General features: G+C 41.6%; 4 protein-coding genes across 7 annotated transcripts; 3 read left to right on the top strand and 1 right to left on the bottom strand.

Annotated features, from left to right (window-relative positions):
• The first annotated feature begins 18 nt into the window (after nucleotides 1-18).
• malt1 (MALT paracaspase 1) lies at nucleotides 19-9,507 on the top strand. 2 transcript variants are annotated; one of them, XM_076151020.1, is made up of 17 exons: nucleotides 19-314; nucleotides 952-1,118; nucleotides 1,576-1,697; nucleotides 2,248-2,392; nucleotides 2,742-2,920; nucleotides 3,221-3,323; nucleotides 3,617-3,664; nucleotides 4,593-4,616; nucleotides 4,723-4,767; nucleotides 5,172-5,375; nucleotides 5,744-5,921; nucleotides 6,095-6,166; nucleotides 6,298-6,425; nucleotides 6,874-7,023; nucleotides 7,285-7,442; nucleotides 8,313-8,438; nucleotides 8,865-9,507. In XM_076151020.1, exons 1-17 carry the CDS (start codon nucleotides 163-165, stop codon nucleotides 9,339-9,341), a joined length of 2,478 nt encoding a protein of 825 aa, XP_076007135.1. In that variant the 5' UTR covers nucleotides 19-162; the 3' UTR covers nucleotides 9,342-9,507. The 2 variants fall into 2 exon arrangements, with proteins under 2 accessions (XP_076007135.1, XP_076007136.1); XM_076151021.1 differs by lacking the exon at nucleotides 3,617-3,664.
• A 1,144-nt stretch (nucleotides 9,508-10,651) lies between these two features.
• emb (embigin) lies at nucleotides 10,652-14,664 on the top strand. Of its 2 annotated transcripts, none has more exons than XM_076150860.1 (8): nucleotides 10,652-10,808; nucleotides 11,920-11,997; nucleotides 12,391-12,574; nucleotides 12,723-12,805; nucleotides 13,001-13,137; nucleotides 13,985-14,264; nucleotides 14,350-14,383; nucleotides 14,473-14,664. In XM_076150860.1, the coding sequence occupies exons 1-8, from the start codon at nucleotides 10,754-10,756 to the stop codon at nucleotides 14,531-14,533; spliced, it is 912 nt and encodes a 303-aa protein (XP_076006975.1). In that variant the 5' UTR covers nucleotides 10,652-10,753; the 3' UTR covers nucleotides 14,534-14,664. The 2 variants fall into 2 exon arrangements, with proteins under 2 accessions (XP_076006975.1, XP_076006976.1); XM_076150861.1 differs by having other exon boundaries at nucleotides 10,733-10,824.
• A 750-nt stretch (nucleotides 14,665-15,414) lies between these two features.
• mrps30 (mitochondrial ribosomal protein S30) lies at nucleotides 15,415-19,402 on the bottom strand. The gene is made up of 5 exons (XM_076150859.1): nucleotides 18,564-19,402; nucleotides 18,216-18,361; nucleotides 17,979-18,084; nucleotides 17,328-17,504; nucleotides 15,415-15,880 (listed from the first exon to the last, which is right to left on the bottom strand). The coding sequence occupies exons 1-5, from the start codon at nucleotides 19,219-19,221 to the stop codon at nucleotides 15,621-15,623; spliced, it is 1,347 nt and encodes a 448-aa protein (XP_076006974.1). The 5' UTR covers nucleotides 19,222-19,402; the 3' UTR covers nucleotides 15,415-15,620.
• Nucleotides 19,403-19,663: 261 nt separating this feature from the next.
• On the top strand, nucleotides 19,664-22,304 carry LOC143001325 (putative HIT-like protein Synpcc7942_1390). 2 transcript variants are annotated; one of them, XM_076150863.1, is made up of 5 exons: nucleotides 19,664-19,905; nucleotides 20,817-20,954; nucleotides 21,245-21,349; nucleotides 21,742-21,814; nucleotides 21,913-22,304. In XM_076150863.1, exons 1-5 carry the CDS (start codon nucleotides 19,816-19,818, stop codon nucleotides 22,002-22,004), a joined length of 498 nt encoding a protein of 165 aa, XP_076006978.1. In that variant the 5' UTR covers nucleotides 19,664-19,815; the 3' UTR covers nucleotides 22,005-22,304. The 2 variants fall into 2 exon arrangements, with proteins under 2 accessions (XP_076006978.1, XP_076006979.1); XM_076150864.1 differs by lacking the exon at nucleotides 19,664-19,905 and adding an exon at nucleotides 19,914-20,028.
• The last annotated feature ends 230 nt before the right edge of the window (nucleotides 22,305-22,534 follow it).

The following is a 22,534-nucleotide window of genomic DNA, read 5'->3' as shown; positions in this document are numbered from 1 at the left end:
GCGGTTTCAGTGCGCGGCTGTGATCGGAAACATGTAGGTGTGTCGCTGAGCGCCAATTTACAGGAAGTGCGCCTATTGTTGAAGGAAACTAAACTTCATGTCGGACCGGTGGCTTTTTCAGCAGCCACATATCGTTCATGAGACTCTTGATGAGACGCTGACATGTCGGAACTACCGGACCGCTCCGCCAACATCAACTTCCTGAGGGAGCCGCTGCTGAGGAAACTCTGCGAGTTGCTGGACAAGAGTCGTGCAAAGACAGGATGGCGCAGACTGGGAGAGTTGGTCGGCAGTGACAGACGCTTCAGAGTTAGGTAGGATGCACTGAATGTATGGGTGCAATTGTTGTTTCGCTTTTGCAAATCTCAGAATGAACCGGCTGCAGCTCTTTATGTCTGATTATTGTGGAGTGGAGATTAATTCAGTGTAATAAAAAAGACCGGCACAGCTGGATTTAAAGGCAACATAAAGTATTGAGGTATGATTCACATCTGCTCACCCTTGCTGATATGTCACTGCACTCTGAGTGACAACAAGCGGAGACTCTGGCTGTTTAAGAATGAAGATATGAATCTGAATTACATGTTGTTACATGTTGGTGTAGACATGTTATGGATGCGTTTATATAGACTTGAACCTCAAGCAACTGAGGTAATTCAACACATATTCCAGTATAACAGTACACACTAGGAAAACTAATTAACAACTTCCTGTCCCCTTCAAATCTAAATACACAACATACTATATACTTACTATTTTTATGAAAGCCCCATTTTTATCAAAACCCCACCAGCTAACACACAGCATTGCATATACAGTATCACATTATCGCTGATACATATTTATTGACAGATCTTTTCTATTTTCTTGTTTTCTGGTGCTTCAGTTTTAATAGAACAGTGTATGATATTTACATGTGTATGCTCATCTCTAATGTGTTTGATCCACCAGCTCAGATGAGATGGAGATGTGCTCTCTGAAGGTGCTGGATCTGGAGGGCAGCCCGAGTCGCACGCTGCTGAGGCTGATGGGAGAGCGAGGCTGCACCATGGGCAACCTGCTGGACTACCTCCAAACTCTGGGCAACTCAGAGGCGCTCCAGTGTCTGAAACCATCAGGTAAAACATTGTGGCGGCCAGATTTGGCTTTATGTTGTCATACACCCAAACTAGGCCCGACCTTTGGACTTTGTATTTCATTGATGGGAAATTTATTGCAGATTTTATTGAGTCGACACTGACATTTCCACGGAAGCTTATTATCTCTACTAAAAAGCTTCTGTTTTCAGTCCCATGTGTTCGCTTGTCTGTTAGAGGGTTATATCAGAAATTAATTGATAATTGATACACAGTTTAGATTATCAAACATGATTCCCAGTTCTGTTTGGGTCTTGAAATTTGTACCATGTGAATTTAGAGTTATTAAATCATATTTGGGTGATTCTGTTATGTATCTTCAAACGTGTCCTTCAAATGTCTTTCTAGTCTAGTTTTTGTAATGCAAGTGTAATCTCAGCCAAAAAAATTGAATTTGGAATGAAGTGTGAATTGACAGTCAAAGCTCTTCACTGTTCAGCCCTGCAGATCCTCATTCAGCCTCAGTCAGTGGCTCTCATATCTGGCCACAATCTGCGTCTCAGCTGCTCCGCTGTAGGCAAACCTCCAGTACAGTATCAGTGGTTTAAGACCAAGGAGGAGGTGAGTCCTAACTCCCTACACACACACACACACACACACACACACACACACACACACACACACACACACACACACACACACACACACACGCTTACTTGGTTCCATTTTGTATTGAGAGTTTTCTTTTAGAAGTGATGTGATTGCATTTTTTTCCACTGTGTCCAGATCCACATCAGGATCACATGATCCTTTATTAGTTCCATTATCGTGATGCAGAATCTCAAGTATTGCATTGCATTTAACTGCAGACCTGTTCAGATACAAAGCTGCGTCATTTAATATGAACAGGTTTTCAATTGATTTGATTGAATGTTCAGATTCCTGACAGTGAAAGGTAAAAGTATAAAATATTAGTTAAAATAATATAAGTAAAATTATGACAAGTAAAATTGGAAGAATATGAAGTAAGGAGAGACTGCACAAAATGATGATGATGATGATGATGATGATGATGATGATGAGTCTACTTCCTCTGGACTGGAACAGGAGGTATTTCCATCGCTACATGTCCTGCATATTAGTAAATGTCATTCACTTTTGACAACCCTAGGTGCCCAACAGCGTCTCTCAAGACCTGATCATAAATACTGTCCAGCAAAAGGACGCCGGCTTTTACATCTGTAGAGTCAACTGTGAAGATGCCTTTGAATTCAGCCAGTGGGCACAGGTGGACGTCCTGAATGTCTCGTCTTACGGTGAGCCACCAATGCTAATTCTTTCTGGGGAGAGGACATGTTTACCTCACTATCAGGTAGAATAATAGATTCCTGTGGGAACTGAGCACCTGTCTAAAGCTGTAACATGTTTCCAGTAATTACCAGGGTAGGCATCCAGCAGACACTGAGCAACATGAACAACCACTGAAGTCACATTTCTAATAACATGGCATGATGTCTCCTGTACATGACAAAGGGTCGTGGTAGTGCCCCTTTGCACATTGTGGGTGAATTCACCTGCCGCAGACGGAGCTTTCCAGTTTTACATAGAGGAGATGTCCATCAGTCAGACTTGATGGTTGAGAGACAATGTCTTCTCTCCAACCAGGACAGGGCTGTCATTTTCAGGAGGGTCAGCTGAAGGTGGTGATTCAGCCACAGTCGCAGCAGCTGCATGTTGGTGAAAGCTTGCAGCTGGAGTGTGGAGCCCTGGGAAGGCCGATCCCTCGCTACCAGTGGCATAGAAACAAAGTCCCAATCCCCAATGCCACAAAGAGGAAACACATGGTGAGGCGATGCTGTTAGAGAGACTGTATGTGTGTTGATGTTGTCACTATTACTACTACTTAAACTACAGCGTTTTTGTACCATGGATCTCCATCTACCATCATTTAAAGGTTACAAAGCACAGCATGGCAACTAGTTGATTGAGAGATGGAGTTGAGATTTCATTAATTTGTTGCTATTGCGCACTTAACAAGACTTTCAACTTGTCTGTAAATAATGATAATTAAAGTATGAAGAGAAGCTCTACCTAATCTGTTTCGTGTTTGAGGAAACCAATCTAAACGAGTGTCTACATTTCAGATTCCTCATGTGATGCAGGATCACCATGGGAAGTATTGCTGTGAGATCATCAGCAGCAGTAGTAGAGAGAGAGTGTGGACCAATGAAGCTGTCGTGGTGATAGGTATGTCACACTGCATTATGTTTCATGTCTTCATCACAACCTCACAGTTGCATAGGTCCTTCAGTTCGTTCACTCCATACTCCTACCTGTCTTGAATATATGCATTATCCACCCATGTAAACACAAAGTAAAGCCGAGTGTCCCATCTGACCTTATGCTGCGGCCTGTCAAGGGAGACTTCAAAGCATGATTTCTTGGATACAGCATCTTGGTTTGTAATTGTTTTGCTTCCCACACAGTTAACCCACATCTACAATTTTAAGTGATAATTTGTTTTTGTTCTTGACTGAAAGCCCCAAGGATATCTGTCCAGTTAGCAGGGGCAGTGGAGTGCACCGAAGGTAGAGTTGATATCATTCAGGCCGTGACTGCCTCTACAGCAGTCATTAGACCTCGCTGCATGCAAATCTTAATCATAACTTTCACTAATAACAAACCCAAGCACTGAATTGTTCCTACAAATGCATGTTGGTCACGGTGGAGGTTTGTATCCTATCATCTAGAACCTGACCGATATTGGCTTATAGTGCAGTGGTTCTCAACCTTTTTGTACCATGCACCACCTCTGAGCAAAACTAAACATCTCCAGTAAGTACCACCTCATCGATGAGACACCAAGTCGAGAGGAAATCACAGAAAAGCGTGTGCATGTTTGACAATAGGAATCAACAGAACAGACATCAGAATTACCACAAATTCCAAAGGTTTGATTCTCTGCAAAAAAGTTTCATTACCACAAGTGGTAACATGCACTACAGTTTGAGAACCACTGCATTGGGTAAACATTGGCAAATATAAATAACAAAGTTGCAGTACATTGATGTGTTATTTGCTGCATTTTACTTTGACCCTTTTTTGAATGAATTAACATTTAATATATTGTAATTGTATTTGTTAATATTTAAACTCTAATATTTACAATAATTTTCTTTGCTTAACTTGTAAAGAAAAATGTATTGCAATCTTATTTTCCTAGAAATTGTGTATTGGTATTGACCTCAAAAACCCAGTATCGGTCGGGTTCTATTGCAAATATTAACCAGCAGAGGGCTCATGGGATTTGATCCACAGGTGTTTTATGTGTTTTATTTATTTCAATATTTTGTTTGCCCATTTTACTGTAATTCTGATTAATTGGTGAGATTACAGGAAATGATCACTTATACTAACGGTGGCAGATCAGTTCTTTCAGAATGAAAACAAATGATTTCTAACACTGAAATATGAAATACTAAGTAAATAAATATTTTTTTGTTTTTGTTTCCTTAGATGATTTTTACGCCCTTGGGGCAAGTAAGTATAACTGTTATTAACAGTTTTTAAAATTTCATTTCATTATTTCTCCTAACTTGACATATTATCTTCGCACTGTGTTTTCACTTTGGTTTTACAATTTCAGGTCCCAATGAATTCCTCTTAAATAGTATTCCAGAACAACTTTATGGTAAGTGCATCACAATGCTTTTCTTTATGTGAATTGTGAGAGAATAACTCAAATGTAATGAGTATCAGGCTGTTGATCCTCTACTTGTTGTCATATATTTGTGAAAAGATTTTAGTGATCTGTGGTTAGTCTGCTTCACAACATGAATGCTGGAATAAAGATGTGACAAACACCACAAACTATAACTTAAAATAGACGATGACCACCTTTCTCTAACACAGCATTTAACCTCAACTACTAAACTCTATCACTAAATTAAAGCCACAATGCACTCTTATTTGCGCTCTCAGATTTTTTTACTTTGGTATTGTTCTGTATGTTCTGTCTTGTTCAGTACAGTATCAGTCCTTTGCCTCACACAGCGTATCACTTTATATTTATGCCTTTCCCTTGTCCCATCTCAGCGACTGACAAAGTCGCCCTGCTGATTGGTAATCTGTCCTACCAGAACCACCCGCAGCTCAAAGCTCCCATGGTGGATGTATACGACCTCACCAACCTCCTGCACCAGCTGAACTTCAAGGTGGTTTCACTGCTGGACCTCACAGAGTCTGAGATGAGAAACGCTGTTGAAGAGTTCCTGTTGCTGCTTCACAAAGGAGTCTATGGTATGTTGGTATGCTGTAGATCCTTTATAGTTCTGTTTTGTCCCGTCACTGACATGGCACACATTAGAGTAAGAACCTCACATACATGTAAACGGCCTAGTTTGGTCATTAAAAGGTCATCAAAAGGTTATTCAACACAACATGATTATAGTCCAATAAAATAATAAATACAATTCTTTCAAATGTCATGTAAACACCATGATCACATCTAGAGTGACCTACTTAACTTTACCAAGGTCATCAGTTATACATTGTGTTACGCCAGCGTGTAAATGTTCCATCAACATTGAATAGATAGAACACCACCCTCTTTGTTTCAGGTTTTTAAATAGATTATTCAGTGAAGTTCTCCTTTCTTTGGCATCTAGGTCTGCTGTACTATGCTGGCCATGGGTACGAAAACTACGGCAACAGTTTCATGGTGCCAGTAGATGCACCCAACCCATACCGGTCAGCTAACTGTCTGTGTGTGCAGAGCATCCTCAAACTGATGCAGGAGAAGGAGACAGGCCTTAATGTGTTCCTGCTGGACATGTGCAGGAAGAGGTGAGGATTCCAGTCAGCACCTCACTGCTTTACCTCCATCACAAGTTGCAGGAATAGAGCTGACATTTTATTTTATTTTATTTTATTTTATTTTATTTTATTTTATTTTATTTTATTTTATTTTATTTTATTTTATTTTATTTTATTTTATTTTATTTTATTTTATTTTACAGGAATGTTCATGATGAGAGCACTCCAAACATTATACTGAGAGTGACAGCCAACATTGTCTTTGGATATGCTACGTAAGTCTTTTATACTATTGTAACTGTAACTATTAAATTTATTATAATTAAAATAAGGATTTATATACAGTTAAACTGTTAACCCCCCACACTCACACTTTTTCTGTTTTATCCTCCATGTTCCTGTGAAGTTGCCAAGACGCTGAGGCGTTTGAGTTGAGCTCTAGTGGTTTCACCAACGGCGTGTTTGTGAAGTTTTTGAAGAAGCGGCTGCTTGACGATGAGAAGATTACAGTGTTGCTGGACAGAGTTGCAGAGGGTAAGAGAGGATCAGTAATACTTGGTTAGTTAGGCTGAATTGGGCACCAGATCAGGTAATTAATTCATTGATTAATTAATAAAGTAAGCAATAATTCAAGTACAAATAGGTCTCTAGTAATCACTAGTAAACCACAGTAACCACATTTAATTTCTGCGGGCCTAATCCATTTTAGGCAACATTTTCAAATTAGGAGTTATCTTTTACTTATATACAGTATAGCAGAATTGCTTCATGGGTATAGCGCTTTCGATACAAGTTAACTATTTAATATAGCGTGGGCATGAATGTTTGTGGGAGAATGGAGGAACTGTAATATCTGACAATGTAAGGATCCCATAATAAACTTCTCACTATGTTGGACTCTGTGCCCAGCTTGTCTTTGTAGGTGCAAATCATACTCAGGTCAGTGAGTTTAGGATTTGATGTGTGATTGTGTTGTGTCCAGACATGGGCCAGTTTGATGCTACAAAGGGGAAGCAGGCTCTGGAGATCCGCAGTAGCCTATCAGAGAGGAGAGCGCTGACTGATCCCGTTCTGCCCGCTGACACCGCTGATCTCGCCCAGACCCACAGCCGCCTGTGGGCCAAAGCTCACGGTGAGATACGAGTACAAACTTAATGCTTCCTGTACTTCATAAGCTGTACCTGCATCCTGGCAATGTTTAAGTCTAAAACAAGAACAAAATCTGCGAGGAATATCTGACTCTGCTGTTTCCATTACAGACTACATTATTGTTGGCCACCGGGAGAAAGCAATGACAGTTGTTAGTGTGTTTTTCAACATGAGCAAGTTTTTAAATGTGTAGTATATGAGTTTGTGGCACTTTACAAGCAGCTGTTGTGTTTTTTTGTACCAGAGCTCCCTGAGAGTATGTGTCTGGACTTTGACTGTGGGGCTCAGATCAAGTTGGGCTTTGCTGCAGAGTTCTCCAACGTGCTCGTCATTTACACCAACATCGTCAAGAAGCCTGAGGACATGTCCTTCTGTCAGGCTCAAGTCACCGACTTCTCACAGGTCAGATCCCTTGCACATCATGTTGCAAAAGGAAAAATGCCATTCATAGCACACTAGCTGTGGTCTCGATGGGGCTGAAAGTGCATCTTTAGCTAGTTCGCACGCCAAAATTCACCTTTAGTGTGCAGATATGTCAAAATATCAGAAAGTGAAACTATCTTTAGAGGTAATTGTGAGCATGTGTCGGTCAGGTTTGGGTGAACTGACCCTTGAAGAGCCCTTTTTCCTGCTTACCTTTTTAGAGGGAGAGAACTTGAAAGAAAATCTGAGAAATACTTTAAACCTGACTTAAATATACACACATTTATTACCCGGATTCAAAATTAGGTCATCCAGCAGTGAAAGTGAAAACCTTCATTCAACTGTTGAAATGTCCTTGAGTAAGGCTGTTGAACTCCAATATTGATGGCCAAAACTACAAATGTTGCATATGTTGCAGATTCCAAAAGTTACACATATTAACACAAGAATTATATATGCGGTTTCATTGAAGAGAAAATACTAACATGTATTTTCAAATAATCGCTCCTAGAATGACCAAACAGCGACACTGGGTCTGCTGACAATGAATAAATTATCAGAATTTCCGAATTCATGTTTTTTGCCTTTTTCTTTTGTTGCAGCTCTGTTAGACTTTTCTCCTTATTAGCTCTGTGCTTCTGGAGTTGGTGTTATGTTCATGGTGTCAGTCAGCTGTGTGGGCTGAGGGCTGATGGATACTCTTTTTTCTGACAACTATGAAACTGATACTTTGCAACAACAGCCAGACGATGCTCCACTTACATCTAGACAACGAAGATAAATAAACGTGTCATTATATACTCTATGTGTGCTTCCATCACTGCCAAATATTTCCTCTCCTTTCTACAGGATCTTGATGTGGATCCCAAAGAGATGAACCGAGAGACTCCAGAGGAGACTGGAATCTACCTCCTGTCCAGCAGCCTGCCGCAGCACTGCCTGTACACCAGGCTGAGCTCTCTGCAGAAGCTCAAGGTAAACGTCAACACTCTTGTGCATAGTGCTCTTTTATTTTCATCTTGACAAGACGACAAAGAAGATTGATGTGTTTTTCAAATTAAGAAGTGTTGTTATTAATGTATTTTATATATAACAAATCAGTCTAACCTAATAGGTGATAGAGCAATAAGTTCCTTCATAATGTGGTGTACCTCAGGGTTCAGTTCTTCGGCCCATCCTGTTCTCTGTTTGCATGCTGGGTAATATTGGTTGCATCAATATTTTCTATCATTGTTATGTAGATGACACACAGTTGAAATGACTCCATGATCCTGATTCAGTGATCATTGTGTGATTCTCTTCAAATAGTGCCCAACATTGATCTCTTCTACTGTATAATAAAAAAAAACATTTGTCCTTTTTCCCCACTTTCCATCCTTCTTCCCTCCTCGTCTACAACAGGAGGAGCTGGTCTTCACTGTGTGCCTTGAAGGCACTTTCACCTCCATGGACGACGATCCCGTCCACTGGACCAAAAGCATCAACATTGGCAAGCCGCTGATTGCCCGGCTCGACCTATATAGGGGTGTGCGGAAGAATAGCTGCCTGCAAACCTGCTTGATGCCCCACAGCCCGTCACATAGTCCCTGTCACAGTCCTGGGCCAGAGCACCGCCTCCACCTGCATCACAGGCAGCACCAGACTCAGGACTGCAACCGCCTGTCCCTGCAGCAACACTATCTTGAACCGTATGAACACCTGCAGGGTGCTGTGGGAGGCTTTGGGGACTGCTATATTGGCAGCATTGGCCAGGTATATGACTCACCTGCTGGGCCAGCGAGCTCATCTGACAGGTTAAGCATCCCTATAGAGGCTACTGATGACATCAACGAGCTGCAAACTGTGTTCATCAACAGTCTGCAGCTGCAGCACCAGTGAAAGGTCTGCTGGGAGTCACTGTTGTTCCTCAGAGAAGCTTCAAACGTCAAGGAGGTTATGTTTTCAGCTCCATAGTTGCTCCATGTTTCGTAGAAGGGTATTGAAAAATTCAGTGGCCTTCAATGTAAAGTTTGCCCATGAGCTGACTAAGAAGTGATCATGTTTTTTTTGTGTGTTTATAGTGCCACCATGTGGTGCTTTGTGATTTGCCCCATAATGCCTATACTGTGAGGTATTATTTTGGTTCAGGAGGGAGTCTCTATCAGTATTGGCTATAGCCATTTCCACCCTGAACAGATTAATTTGGTACATGACATATTTGTATGAGGCATACAAAAGCTGTTTAATTTGATATTCCGAAATGTTTTCCTGTAACTGGTTGCAAATGGTTGTGTGGGTCAACTCTTGATTAAACCTTTGTCTCCTTGTTGTTTGTTCTTGTTTTTGGTAAGTGACGGGTGGGCTGCCAGATGTTTTGTACAAGAATTCTTAAGTATAACCTTGTGTAATGTAACATAGATATAAAGATCAGTTCATCCCAGTTCAGATTCAACTCCTTTTTCTCTGTCTTTTTCTTCACCTTTATTGTCTTGTTTTTCTTTTCTGTCGTTCTTCGAGAAGGAGGTGAAGAAAAGAACGATAGATTGGATAAACGAGAAAAAGAGATGAAGAAAAAGAATGATAGAATTGAACATTGAGGAAAAAAGGTGAAGAAAAATAACGATAGAATTGAAAATTAAGAAAAAAGAGGTGAAGAAAAACAATGATGGAATAGAAAAATGAGAAAAAAGAGGTGAAGAAAAAGAACGATGGAATAGAAAAATGAGACAATCGACAATCAATTATATATACTGTGTATATATACATATGTGTATATATATAATTATAAATATATATATCATAGTTGTAAATTGTAGTTATTGTATATGTATATACAAGTGTTTATATATATATAACATAGTATATGAAATATATATATATTAAATAGTAAATTAAATATATATATTAAATATTATAACCACATTTCTATAAAGCTCTTCAGCTCATAAATGACAGATCCAGATCATGTGGTCTTCACCATGTCCTCTTATGTAACAGGACAGGGAGCTGTGCTCAGGTAATTTGAGCAGAGAAGTGTTTAACACAGTGTTTGGTCAATGGACAGAAAGCCCTGCAGGATGGCACCAGCCACTGAATCAACACATGAAACCAGCCGAGTTAAATTATGGATGCAGTCAGCCACCCGCAAGCTGCAGGCTGCGTATCTCAACTGCGTCACTCTTGCCACTGAGGGAGGAGGCGAGAGGAGGAGAGGAAGGGGGAGGGATAGAGGATGCAACCTGCACAGCAGAGATACGGGAGAGGAAGTCTGAGAAACCCGCATGCAGTGAAGCCAGAGAGGAATAATAAGCATGTCAGCCTACTGGATCCTCCTGCTTCTCATCTCCTACAGGGACATCAGTGCAAGTAAATGACCATTTAGGTAGAAATGTGTGTGTTTATCGATTTGTGAACAAAAGCTTTAGTCTGCATCCTCACTGACTGCTGTGTGACCTTGTGAAAAGTAGAATGAAATGACTAACACAGCAGATGGATTGGCACAAACCGTGTGCTAACATGGTTCATTAGATGCACTGAGGGAGGCTGTGAGCGAGTGTGTGTTCATTCCTCTTTGTCATTATTTTACTATTTGAAGCAATGTTATTAATCTGATAGATAGGAACCATTTCCACATGCTTCAGGAAATGATGAGTAGTATTGAACAAAAAAGTTGTCTATTTTTTTAAATGTAACAAAATCTAATTGTATAGTATTGCATGATTGTAATGCTCTTATTGGTTTACTAAAAAGCCAAAGATGAAGCTTACACACAGATTTGGTTTGGGCTTAATATTCTTGATATGATGTAGAAGAATTCAGCATGATCAGGAGACAGATGCAAGGTAATCAGTTAGCAGGTGGGCGGTGGTGACACTCACAAAGTCAAGCTGGATGAATTATATGATTGGCAGGAATAAGAACTAGCTCAGTCTTTGGGGGGTAGATGAAGGAAGTATTCATCCATGTTGCAAGTGAGACATCAGCGAGACATGCTGAGATCCACACTGAGGTGATGAAATGTTCAGGTGGTAAGAGTGGGCACAGCTGATTATTACACCACCTATAGGGAGGTGGTGTACACAGAGAAAAGCAGAGGCCCGAGCACTGACCCTTGCAGACTCCAGTGGACAAGTAATTATAGATTTTGTTGGAATTTCTTCTAAGAAAATAGACTGTAGGACTCTTGTTGCCACACAGAACACCATACCAAACACAGAGCAACCTCATAGCAAATGTCCACAATACCCTAGCAAACACACAATTCAATCTTGGCAAACACCCTTGCAAACTCCCAGAACTTGCTAGCAATCACCAAACAACATGTAAGTATCACTAGGCAGCTGCCCAACCGTACCTGAACAGAGTTCTACCAAACACCTTGTTTAGTTTGCTTAGCTTAACAGTATTTTGTGATGTGTTTAGTGCTCATGAAAAAAAGATGATATGATGACAACTTTATTTATTCCCCCATCGTTAGCAACATTTGATGCCACGACCCCGACGATGGTTTCCAACATTACTTACACATCAGCCGTAATGAGCGTCGTCCTGAAAGGTGAACAGGACGTCTGGTTTACACACACACACACACACACACACACACCTGTTTGTCAGAATTGTTTCCCCCTCCTGGCTACATCTGTTGATGTTGCAAAGCATGTTGCAAAGCACGAGTAGTTTACGTCACAAAGCACAAAGAAGAAACAGGAAGCCTTTAGCTGTTGAACAGGTCGACTTGTCGTATCTGTCTAAGTCGTATCTTCACTTTGCTACAATCAGAATTCATGGATATTTGCAATCAAGCAAAAAACATACCTGGTCCTTTTAAAAAGCTGAGGTCATGATGAACACTTGATTGAAATGTACAATAATCCCACTTTCTGTAAGAATGGATGACTGGATTTTTGCCTCGTGTCTGTTTGAAATGCTTCTCTCACTCTCCACACAGGGGAAAATCAAACTGAGAATGTTCAGCTGTTGAATCGGGTCCGTTTAGAACTGGACTGTACCTGGGCAGCTAATGAAAACAAACAGCCAAACATAACTGGGTACTGGACAAGAGATGGAGATGAAATTGAGGACAGCCGTCTCACAGTGCCGCTACAAAATGAGCAATATAACCTCAAAAGAGTGTAAGTGTCCATTTATGTATATGTGATGTCTTCTTTATTGGTATATCACTGAATAAGAGCTAATACTACTAATCAATTTTAAACAAGATGTTATTCTACAAGGGATCAGTTTTGGTATTGATTTGTTGTTCATTTATTTTCTTTACAGATTCAATATTGAACATGAAGAAGACCTTAGGAAATATTCGTGCGTCTTTGGCAGTCAAGCACAAATACAATTTATTTTGACAGGTACACAGTCTTTGCAACCACATGTATCAAGCCATACATTTGTCTACTGATGCTCATGATATTACACATCCCTGCTGCAAATCTACTAAATACCAGCATTACTGTAACACAGAGTACATACTGTATGTGTGCAGGCTGCAGTATGGCAAGCAGTTATTCTCACATCTCTCTGCTCTTATCTCTATTTTCCAACAGTACCAGGGATTGACCATGTGCCCGATAAGCCCATTGTAAGCTACATAGGTGATTATGTGGCTTTAGTATGTAAAATAAAGGACACCGCGCCGAAACCCGACACCTGGAGGTGGTACAAATCAAATGAGACGGACAAGGTGGGTGAGCTGCTGAGAGGCCACTTTGGTTTGGATTCAAGTGGGATTTGAACAAAATAAAACCCCCTTTGTGGAGCATGTTCTCTCTGTGACTGCTGGTTTCCTCCCACAGTCCAAAGAATATGCAGGTTACGTGAACTGGCAGCTCTAGAATTGCCCATAGATATGAATGAGTTTGTCTGTTTCTGTGTATCAGCCCTGTGATAGACTGGCAACAAGTCCTGTGCACATCCCGTGACCCCTGCATGCATAGAGAATAAATGGATGAACAGAAGCGTGCGATGATCCAAGAAAGACACTAAGGACAATAAGCATATACAGCTTTAAGCGGAAAACCAGCATACTGTAAACTTTGTTAAACTTCAGTTCAGCACTTAAGGAAAACAACATGTAACATAATGTAACATGGCACCGTAGCTGAACGTGAACATTTCAGTTGGACTCAGTGAAACGACAACGCAGTGAATGAAGCCTTGTTTCAGGAAAAGCTTTGAACTTAGGAGCTCTGAACATTGTAACCGTCGGACGGGCAGTGGCGGAGGAAGAGGAGGATGACTACAGTCTGTGCAGGCCTTTGTTCACTGTTAGTGGCACATTCACCCCTTTTACAGTAATTTTGCTTCAAGAGCATGGGGACAAATGACAAAGAAGAATTTGTTTATCTATAATGATTTAAGAGCATCTTAGGTTATGACACTTCTTTTTAACACCCCTGAAAATGTGAGCTAATTTAACTCAATAAAGGTCTGTGGTCAACTTGAGAAGCTGAATTTGGATATATCCATTCTGCCCACCCGAAGATGCCTGAGACACTAAGTTGACCCCCGTGTGGTTCTTTTGTCCCAAGGTGCGGACTGATGTTCTTGCAGAGCCTGGACGGTATGAGATCAAAAACGAAGACCTCAAGACGACGCTGGTGGTTTACAACCTGACAAAGGAAGACTCTGGTGTGTATCACTGTGGCGCAGTGTACCCCCTCAAAACCAGCGTGGGCGAGTTAACGCTGAATGTCCTCTCCTTCATGGAGCCTCTCAAGATCCTCTTTGCCATCGTGGCTGAAGTTATTATATTGGTTGCTGCCATTCTGCTCTTTGAGAAATGGCAGTCCAAGAAAAAGCCCCGTGAAGGTATTTGGGAGGCTAAATAAACATGAATTTGCATATTTACTGTGATTTGTGTTGAATTATAACTTTGTCTGGTATCTCTTTTCAGAAAATGGGATGAACCCCCTCCCTACTGATGAGATGTGAGTAGTTAAGGGAACGCTGATGATTGATAGCTCAGTCGCTTCAGTTTGTGCACCATTACATGCGCGTGTTTTTATGTCTTCATCAGGATGCAAGAAGAAAGCAACTCATTGGGAGAAAGTTCTGCACTGAGACAGAGGAATGTTTAAGGAGTTTGAATCTGCACTCCAGCAGCACCGCAGCAACACTCTCAACATGTTCCGTTACACGTTTCAGAGATCAAACAAAGGCAATAAACCATTGATTTGGTGAAAATCATCACCAAAGCGCAATAATCAAATCATGTTTGTGCACGGTCTATTATTTAAAGGACTACTTTCTGAACACTGAACTATTTCATGTTTCATTCATTCAGTAGAACTTATTTTTAATGTACAGGGCCATTGTGGTGGCTAAAAGCAAAGAGATTCTCTTATATATCTTGAATCACTTCTTGTCATATTGTTTAAACTGCCATGACATTTGGAGACAATGTTCTTCATGTCAAATACAGAAACCAAAAAAATCTGCCAAACTTTATAAAGCCAAGTATCTCCTCAAAGGAAAATAACCCTATAGTAAATACAAATTTAAAATTAAAACTTTCAAAATCCCTTTTGTGAACAATTTGCAGAATATTTCCCATAGTTTTTAGTGCCTTATACTCTCAGAAAGCAACTAACCAACTGCTCCTAGTTGCAATGACAAACCATCAGTTTTGATGTGTGTGTGCAGTCGTTAATGCTCGTCTTGTGTATGTTTTACTTCAATGACACAAGACACAAAATATATTGTTATGACCATATTGATGGATCTGTCATTTAGGAATGTATCAGATGTTTGTCTGCATGTGTCGGATGTTGTCTCAGTGTTTTCCTGCACTTAAACCAAATACAATGTGTCACACAAATATGTAGATTAAAAACACATGAAACTCATCTCCATGTTTGTACTAGAAATCACTTCTTAATGCCATCAACTGTAGATTACATGGATGGTTTGGACATCTGCCTGGAGACCTCGCTTGGACGCTAAAGGAAAACTGACAGTGTCCATTTGAAAAGCATAGTTTTATCTCTGCATAAATACAGTCAGCCAATAATAGTTTGTACATTTGTTCACTTGGAAACAACATTTTATACAATCAGGACAAATTCAATCTATCCTGTTTAACTCCTTCCTTGATGCCTTGCATCTTCCAACGGCTAAGGCCTGACACAAAGTTAGGAGGGACAGAAGACGGGAGCCTGCGAGTGTCTATGGCCGGTTCATCAGGAACTGGATCAGCAGCTTGATCACGCCATCGTTCAGCCCCACCACTTCTCCGTCCTGCACGGCCTCGTAGAGACGCATGCTTTCCGTGCCCCACAGGAGGTTCTTCCTGGGGTTGTTGGCATCCGTCTCAACGGACAGGGCCACCGTGTTGAGTTGGTAGCAGAAGAAGGAGAAGAATTGGCCGTCTGTGATCACGGCCTGAGACGCAAAGGGCCTGCTGACGTCCTCGTGGTTCCAGAAGCCTGCAGAGGTGAGACAGGAGTGGGACCAGCATGTAAAATGGATGAAAGACAGGAAGAGGAGTAGACGGGTTTGCATTCTGATTAGTAATGAATAAATATGTAAAAGAAGGCTAAGGTTAAATCAATATTGTATTGCAGTGTTGAGAATTGTGGTATTCTAATGCGTAATGACTCGGTTCTGAAGGTACCAGGTCACAACTGATGTCCTGATATGTATGAAGGATTTATATGGTCAGGAGGATTGTTCACAATAAATTAAGTGATTAATCTATGGGCGCGATAGGAAGCCTCCTGTGCTTTAACCACAGGTGCACCACGGAACTGAATTGCGCATTTGGACTGCCTCAGTTCATCACGTTTGCGTACAAAAAACTCCACTGGTTTGTCTCTCAGCATTGTGTGTTTTGTTGTAAGATGCCGTTTGAGATGCGATGGTTTCACCGACTCATTGCTGAGATCCCCACCCACCCACCCACCCACCCACACCCACACCCACACCCACACACACACAGTGACTTTGGCTCGTCCTCCGTCCCGCTCCAGGTGAATCCCAGGTTGATATAACTCGCGTCATTTTTCCGTATTGTTTTTCGCTTTTTGCAGCCAGCTCCCGGTGCTGTGGACACGTCACACTACTTATGCTGCTGCTAACGTTCGCACTCTGTTCACCGTCGTTCAGGCTGTTTAAAATATCCTCCTCCTGATCCGCAGACTTCGTCTTTTTAGTTCCCCTCTGGAGCCACGACTTAAGTGGATTTGGACCGCTCATACTTATTTCCCCCACAGTTAAGTTTAAGTATGTTTTTTTTCTTCCGCCGCGTATCTCCGAGTACCATCGGTGGGAGCCCGCGTACCACCGCTGCTTTAAAGAATTCAGATTAATGTGTCATATTAATTGTGACTTTTTTTCAATTGCATGTGTGGGGACAGAATAATGACAGAGAGTGGGTTAGCAGTCCAGGCACCAGGATGACAGATGGCCAAGGCTTCTCTGGAAGTGAATGTTTCTGTCAAAATTTGTCAAGTTGCCATGGCAACACTAAATCCGAGTAAGTCAGGTCATGGCAAACGTGCTGTATAGAAATGGCCACATTATATCTGTAGCTTTGGCCACCTGGCGTGCAGCTGTATGGGCGGTATGGGGGCTTTCAGAAGAAGACTGCTAGTAGAGAGACAAATAACTTCTGCTCTTGCCGATATGTACTGATAAGAGTTCTGTGCTGTTTCAGTTAGCAGGCTTATTGTAGCCACATTAGTGTGTGGGCTAACCCTATACTGTTACGTATAATGAGAAGTGAAAATTTTAGAAATGAACCAAAGGTGACAACCAGCGAGTCAGAGCAGGAAACGTGTGGTTTCCTGCTGTGATTCTAGATCAGCATCTGCAAGCACACAGCAGTGTAGCACTGAGATACCAGTTGTGTGTGAGGTTTGTGCGATATCGTACCTTGGTACATAGCCTGGGCCCCCGTCCAGGCAAACAGGCTGGCAAGACCATTTGCCCTGAGGAAGACCTCGATCTGGTCGGACTGCTGCCGCCGGGCCATCCTGGCCCTGTGGTAGTGATCCGGCACCATGTGGAACTGAGTGTGACCGTAGTGCGCTGGGTCTGGGAACTTGGCACCTATTGAATGTAACAACAAGGTTTAGGTTTGTTTCTGTTTTGTTATGGCAACATTTGTATAAAAATCCCACAACTCTCCATCCCCAGATTATTCCAGAATTATAATTCCTTGAGAGCCCATAATGAAAACTGCTAATACAAACTGTTGATCACATGTTGCAGATATTATTTAAAAGTATTATTTCAAAAATTGCTGTAGCACCTTCATTGTGTTTGCAGTTACAGAAAATGACAACTTTATTTCTAATAATAATTAAAAAAAAATGGATGAATAAGAGGACCAAAGTTTAGAAGACCATACTGCCCTGAGAAAACAACTTGGTTTGGTAATCTGACTAATACACTTTAAACTGCAGTTGGCGACTGCACATCAGCACCTCCACATGGCAACCACTGCTAACTTCACACTACAAAACCCAGAATGAATGAACATGAGTCACAATGTATACGACTGGTCACTTGTAGCCATTTTACCTGTGAACATATTATTTTCGTACTGTCTTCTGAACAAAGGCAGCGTGTTTGGAGCCAGTTTGATCTCTGGGACTTCAGCTGCATAGGAGGCCTCCATTGGGGTAAACTGGACGACAGGACAGACAGCAGAGCACATGCTTCACATTAAAAGGGAAAACAGGCCAATACATTCTTATATATTATCACTATGTGTCGTTAATATCATATGTTTTTCATAGCAGATTGTATGATGTGTACCGGTGACAGCTGCCGAGTTATCCTGATCTGACTGTGGGGCTGGTCATCGATCTGGAACCTGGTCGGCTCCAGGTTACCTCTCCTGTGACCTCTAGGGACGGTCGTTTCACCTCTCCTCCAATAGAAATTCACCTTGGGCTTCAAATCTGAAAGGAATAAAACAGTAGGAACATATTACAGACTCGAATTGGGCAATATAGGACAACAAGCACAGTCATAAAGAAGGGGGTATTGGCAACCTTGATTGGAAGATTATATAAACTAATAAAATATACTGCACTCAGCTTCACCCCAAGGTCCCAGAAAAGGGGTTCCCAAACCAAAACACAGTATATACATTGTTCCTACCTACGCTGGAGAGGCTCAGCAGCGGATTGTATTTGCTCAGACCGTATGTGAGTCCAGTCACCAGGTTCTTCAGAAAAGGTGCCACAAAGTGCTCCTGCTCTCTGTAGAGGAAGGGCTTGCGTTTCTTCATGTACCAGTGCTCCTGCAGAATAGCGTCCACAACCAGGGTGCGGATGCCCTCAAACGCATCATCTCCCATCCCAGGCAAAGCGTTTGGAGCGTCCAAAACCGGGGTACGGGTGCCCTCGAACGCATCATCTCCAATCCCCAGCGACGGTGAGCTCTCCCCGGTGCTCACCTCCGGGCCGACGGTGAATTTGTCGGGCAGGCCGGAGATGTACGCGGTCTTGGTAAAATGTTGATACCACCTATCTGCGTTCCGTGCGAAGGTCTGAGGGTAAACCACAAATTTCTTGCGCTGGACGCGAGTAATGAGGGAGATTTTATCCTCCACGGTAGCGGCGCATATTTGCGATACCCGTTCTTGGATCTGTCGCAGACGCGCAGCTTTGCTCTTCGCCGTGAGAGAGGCGACGATAGGCGGGTACGCGGGCTCCCTTGCCGCTGCCTCGGCGTGGACGAGACATTTTTGTTTTAAGAGCGCTGGCGAGTTTTTAGAAAGTAGCGTCTGCAAGGGCAATCGCGTGCGAGTCGCCATACTTGTCACTTCTGCTTGTATTTCCGTTAAGATAAAGGGGAAAAACTAGTTGTCTCCCACCACAGCGCCCCCTACTGCACACGACCCATACAGCATGAGTAGTTAAATAATATTTTAGTTAGATAAAAGAGTTAGCGATTATAAAACAATGCAAGTTGAAGGGGTGCTCTTCGTGGCCACCACAGCACATCGTAATATCAAATTGAATCCCCATTTTTGCACAGGCGAACGTATACTTCTGAAGTGAACCTTGTACTTCTACAGTGCCGCATTCAGGGAATCCCAAAACCGTGGTACATTAGACTTGAGGGAGGCCTGGATAGTTCGTAACGGTACTGTTCCTCATATGGACAGTTGGGACATTTGGAGATTAGAATTGGAACGAAATTATGATATATTAGTTGTTTTATTTAGCTTACGTCCCGCCTCAGAGCTAGAGGAAATCCAGTGTAACGAGTTGCATTTGAATTCAGCACCAGGCTATGCTAGGTACGCAGCTGTCAGTGTAGCTGTGGACTGGCATTGCTGCTTTAAACACAAACAGTTAAACAAATACTTGTAAATAACCTCTCCGAGACATTCGAACGGCCAAACATGTATTCCCGTAACCTTCTACGGATTAATCTTTTCAGGGCGAGCAGTTCTTGTCAACTCGGCGCCTATCGTCCCTTTTGTCGACATGAGGTAGCTGCACTAAATATAAACTTGCTTTACTTTTTCATGCACATTTTATTTTCGTTAAGTGTTGCAGAGTTTTCTGGCGAGTTGCCCGGCTGTGCGGTCCATGCAGAGTTCCGCCACCCAGAGGTTTGGTCTCCTATCGGCTGTCGGAACCTGGACGGAGGTTAAACTTGGCTTTCGACTTGGTAGACTCGATATTCCGATTTGCTAAATTCAAACAGATATAAGCAGACTTAATTAAACTGGATTTAGAAATAGATTTAACAAGATTAACCCTGAAATAGCGTTTAACCAGCGGGTCTTAAACTGTAATACAAGTGCTACAGTCAGTGTTGATGCAAGTACTACATTAACCAGGGAACCTAAGCGCTCCCTGGTGGTACGCCGGATTATTGAAATTGCTGCAAAGAATCTAAACAATTAAAATCGATTGAAAATCTGTTATTGAACAGTTGATGCTTTGTCAATGAGTTGGTATTCAGAAATCCAAATCTTCAGAGATTCGGATTTCTCTGAAGTGGTACTTTGTTCAAATGTTTTGAGAACAACCGATTTAATGTTCGATTAGTTGAACCTGGACTAAAGACAAACCTCAGACACTAGATCAACATCGAAAATCCACAGTAGTTACATTTATCAAAAATGAACTAGATGAAAAAGAGTGCTAACAATTCATCTGTTTTTTTATATTCAGACAAGATCAATCATGTCCAGATCAGATAACAGTTTTGAACCCTGTATCAGGGTTGTGAAACCTTTATCGTTTTTGTGATAACAGAAAACAGACAAATCGGAAGCCAACTTTAACCCTCATTGATTGCTTTGTACATTTTACCGCTAGCAGCTGTTACTTAATCATCTCAGATATTTCACTTTTCCCTTGTGTGTGTCACGTTTGTCACATTGAACTACAGAGACCGCTGTGCACAAAAAGTGACGAGGTGCAGCTGGCAAAGGAGGCGAGCAAGAGGTACGTCTCCGCGGCTCCGACCATCTTCTCCAAAGTGATCGACAAAAGCATCCCAGCAGATATCATTTATGAAGACGACAAGGTAAACGGCAACAGTATTCTCCAAAACACGCATGAACTGGTTGATTTCTTATCACAGCTAGACTATTCCACGTGGAGTCCAGTGATAAATTAACATACAAGTGCTGTTTTGCAGATAAAGTGGTTACAAAGAATTATGCAATTGACCATTTCACACATATTGCTTTTGTGTGTGTGTGTGTGTGTGTGTGTGTGTGTGTGTGTGTGTGTGTGTGTGTGTGTGTGTGTGTGTGTGTGTGTGTGTGTGTGTGTGTGTGTGTGTGTGTGTGTGTGTGTGTGTGTGTGTATCAGTGCTTGGCTTTCAGGGATATCAGTCCGCAGGCTCCGGTGCATTTCCTGGTCATCCCAAGGCTCCCTATTCCCAGAATCAGTGAAGCCAAAGATGATGACGCTGAGGTTAGTTGTTAGAAAATCATCATATTACAGAATTTAGAATGAATCAAACTGCCGATGCTCCTCCCTTGTCACATCCTAAATGTGGACACCCTGGAGTGTATGTGCAAAGCTCCATTTGTAAATGATCTAAATGAAGCTCTTTTACAACTTTATTTTATTAGCAGTCATCTGGTTATTAAATTCATTGAAGGTTAAAGTCACTGTCTCACAGAAATTAATTGATTATCATGATCCCGTTACACATGGCATACTTACATTTGTAACCCTGCTTTTTGAAAACAGAACAATGGGGTTTGTACTATTTGACTTGTCTGCTCGTTTGTGATTAACATGAATTCTGTGTTGTTCATTTCTCTGCATTTCTCTGCATTTGTCTGTATTTGAACTTTCAGCTCCTAGGACATTTGTTGGTTGTCGCCAAAAACGTGGCAAAGAAAGAGTCTCTGGCTGAAGGATACAGAGTGGGTATGTATATGTGCTCCAATGTGGTTAGCTGGTGCCATTCCTGTCATGCGTGGGTTGTTATTTTTGTTGAATCTTCGGTATGTCTGTGTTCTCTGCAGTGATTAACGACGGGCAGCACGGCGCTCAGACGGTTTACCACCTTCACATCCATGTTTTAGGAGGGAGACAGATGATGTGGCCTCCAGGATAATCTGTGTATGTCTATTTTTGTCTTTTTTGTTTTCTGTCTCTCTGTCCTTGAAAGTAATAACAAGAACAAAATCAATATATAAGGAGCTATTCAAACGTTCCCATCCAATTCTATATACAACTTAGAAATCTCAGCTTACGTAGCAAAGCACAACATGAAAATATATTGATTTGGACAAATGTAAAGATAAGACGCAAACAAACCATGGTCCTGACAGCTGCAAATAAAATACTACACCTGGATTGTCTGCATGTATTTGTCCATTGCCAGTTTCTGCAATAAATACATACTGTGAATACATGAAGACTGTATATATACTTTTTGTCAGGGTGATAAAGGAACTTGTACTTGGAGATCTAATGTCAAAACTTCCATTTACAATATTTCTAGTAAGTGAAAGTCAGTTAGTATTTATGAGCGTTACCAGTGAATGATGTTGAAATGATCAAGTTACATTGCATCTTCACCTTTGATACAATGAATTAAAAATAACTTAGAGATGCTTGTCTTCCTCATAAAGTGCACTTTCT

The sequence above is a fragment of the Genypterus blacodes genome, unplaced genomic scaffold, assembly GCF_046128005.1.
Source record: "Genypterus blacodes isolate CSIRO-AG114 ecotype Tasmania unplaced genomic scaffold, CSIRO-AGI_Gbla_v1 ptg000053l_1, whole genome shotgun sequence".
Lineage (NCBI taxonomy): Eukaryota > Metazoa > Chordata > Actinopteri > Ophidiiformes > Ophidiidae > Genypterus > Genypterus blacodes.
The sequence above is the reverse complement of the archived record's forward strand: the minus strand, read 5'-3'. Positions and strand labels throughout refer to the sequence as shown.

Excerpts from the sequence above, each read along its gene's own strand:
- mrps30 (XM_076150859.1), bottom strand. The coding sequence starts at position 19,221 with ATGGCGACTCGCACGCGATTGCCCTTGCAGACGCTACTTTCTAAAAAC. Across the intron at positions 17,505-17,978 it reads CGAAAATAATATGTTCACAG|GTGCCAAGTTCCCAGACCCA; the intron begins GTAAAATGGCTA and ends TACATTCAATAG. Across the intron at positions 15,881-17,327 it reads GGCCCAGGCTATGTACCAAG|GCTTCTGGAACCACGAGGAC; the intron begins GTACGATATCGC and ends TCACCTCTGCAG.
- LOC143001325 (XM_076150863.1), top strand. The coding sequence starts at position 19,816 with ATGTATTCCCGTAACCTTCTACGGATTAATCTTTTCAGGGCGAGCAGT. Across the intron at positions 20,955-21,244 it reads TCATTTATGAAGACGACAAG|TGCTTGGCTTTCAGGGATAT; the intron begins GTAAACGGCAAC and ends TGTGTGTATCAG. Across the intron at positions 21,815-21,912 it reads GGCTGAAGGATACAGAGTGG|TGATTAACGACGGGCAGCAC; the intron begins GTATGTATATGT and ends TGTTCTCTGCAG.
- malt1 (XM_076151020.1), top strand. The coding sequence starts at position 163 with ATGTCGGAACTACCGGACCGCTCCGCCAACATCAACTTCCTGAGGGAG. Across the intron at positions 4,617-4,722 it reads TTTTTACGCCCTTGGGGCAA|GTCCCAATGAATTCCTCTTA; the intron begins GTAAGTATAACT and ends TTACAATTTCAG. Across the intron at positions 6,426-6,873 it reads GCTGGACAGAGTTGCAGAGG|ACATGGGCCAGTTTGATGCT; the intron begins GTAAGAGAGGAT and ends TGTTGTGTCCAG.
- emb (XM_076150860.1), top strand. The coding sequence starts at position 10,754 with ATGTCAGCCTACTGGATCCTCCTGCTTCTCATCTCCTACAGGGACATC. Across the intron at positions 14,265-14,349 it reads CAAGAAAAAGCCCCGTGAAG|AAAATGGGATGAACCCCCTC; the intron begins GTATTTGGGAGG and ends ATCTCTTTTCAG. Across the intron at positions 14,384-14,472 it reads CCCCTCCCTACTGATGAGAT|GATGCAAGAAGAAAGCAACT; the intron begins GTGAGTAGTTAA and ends TGTCTTCATCAG.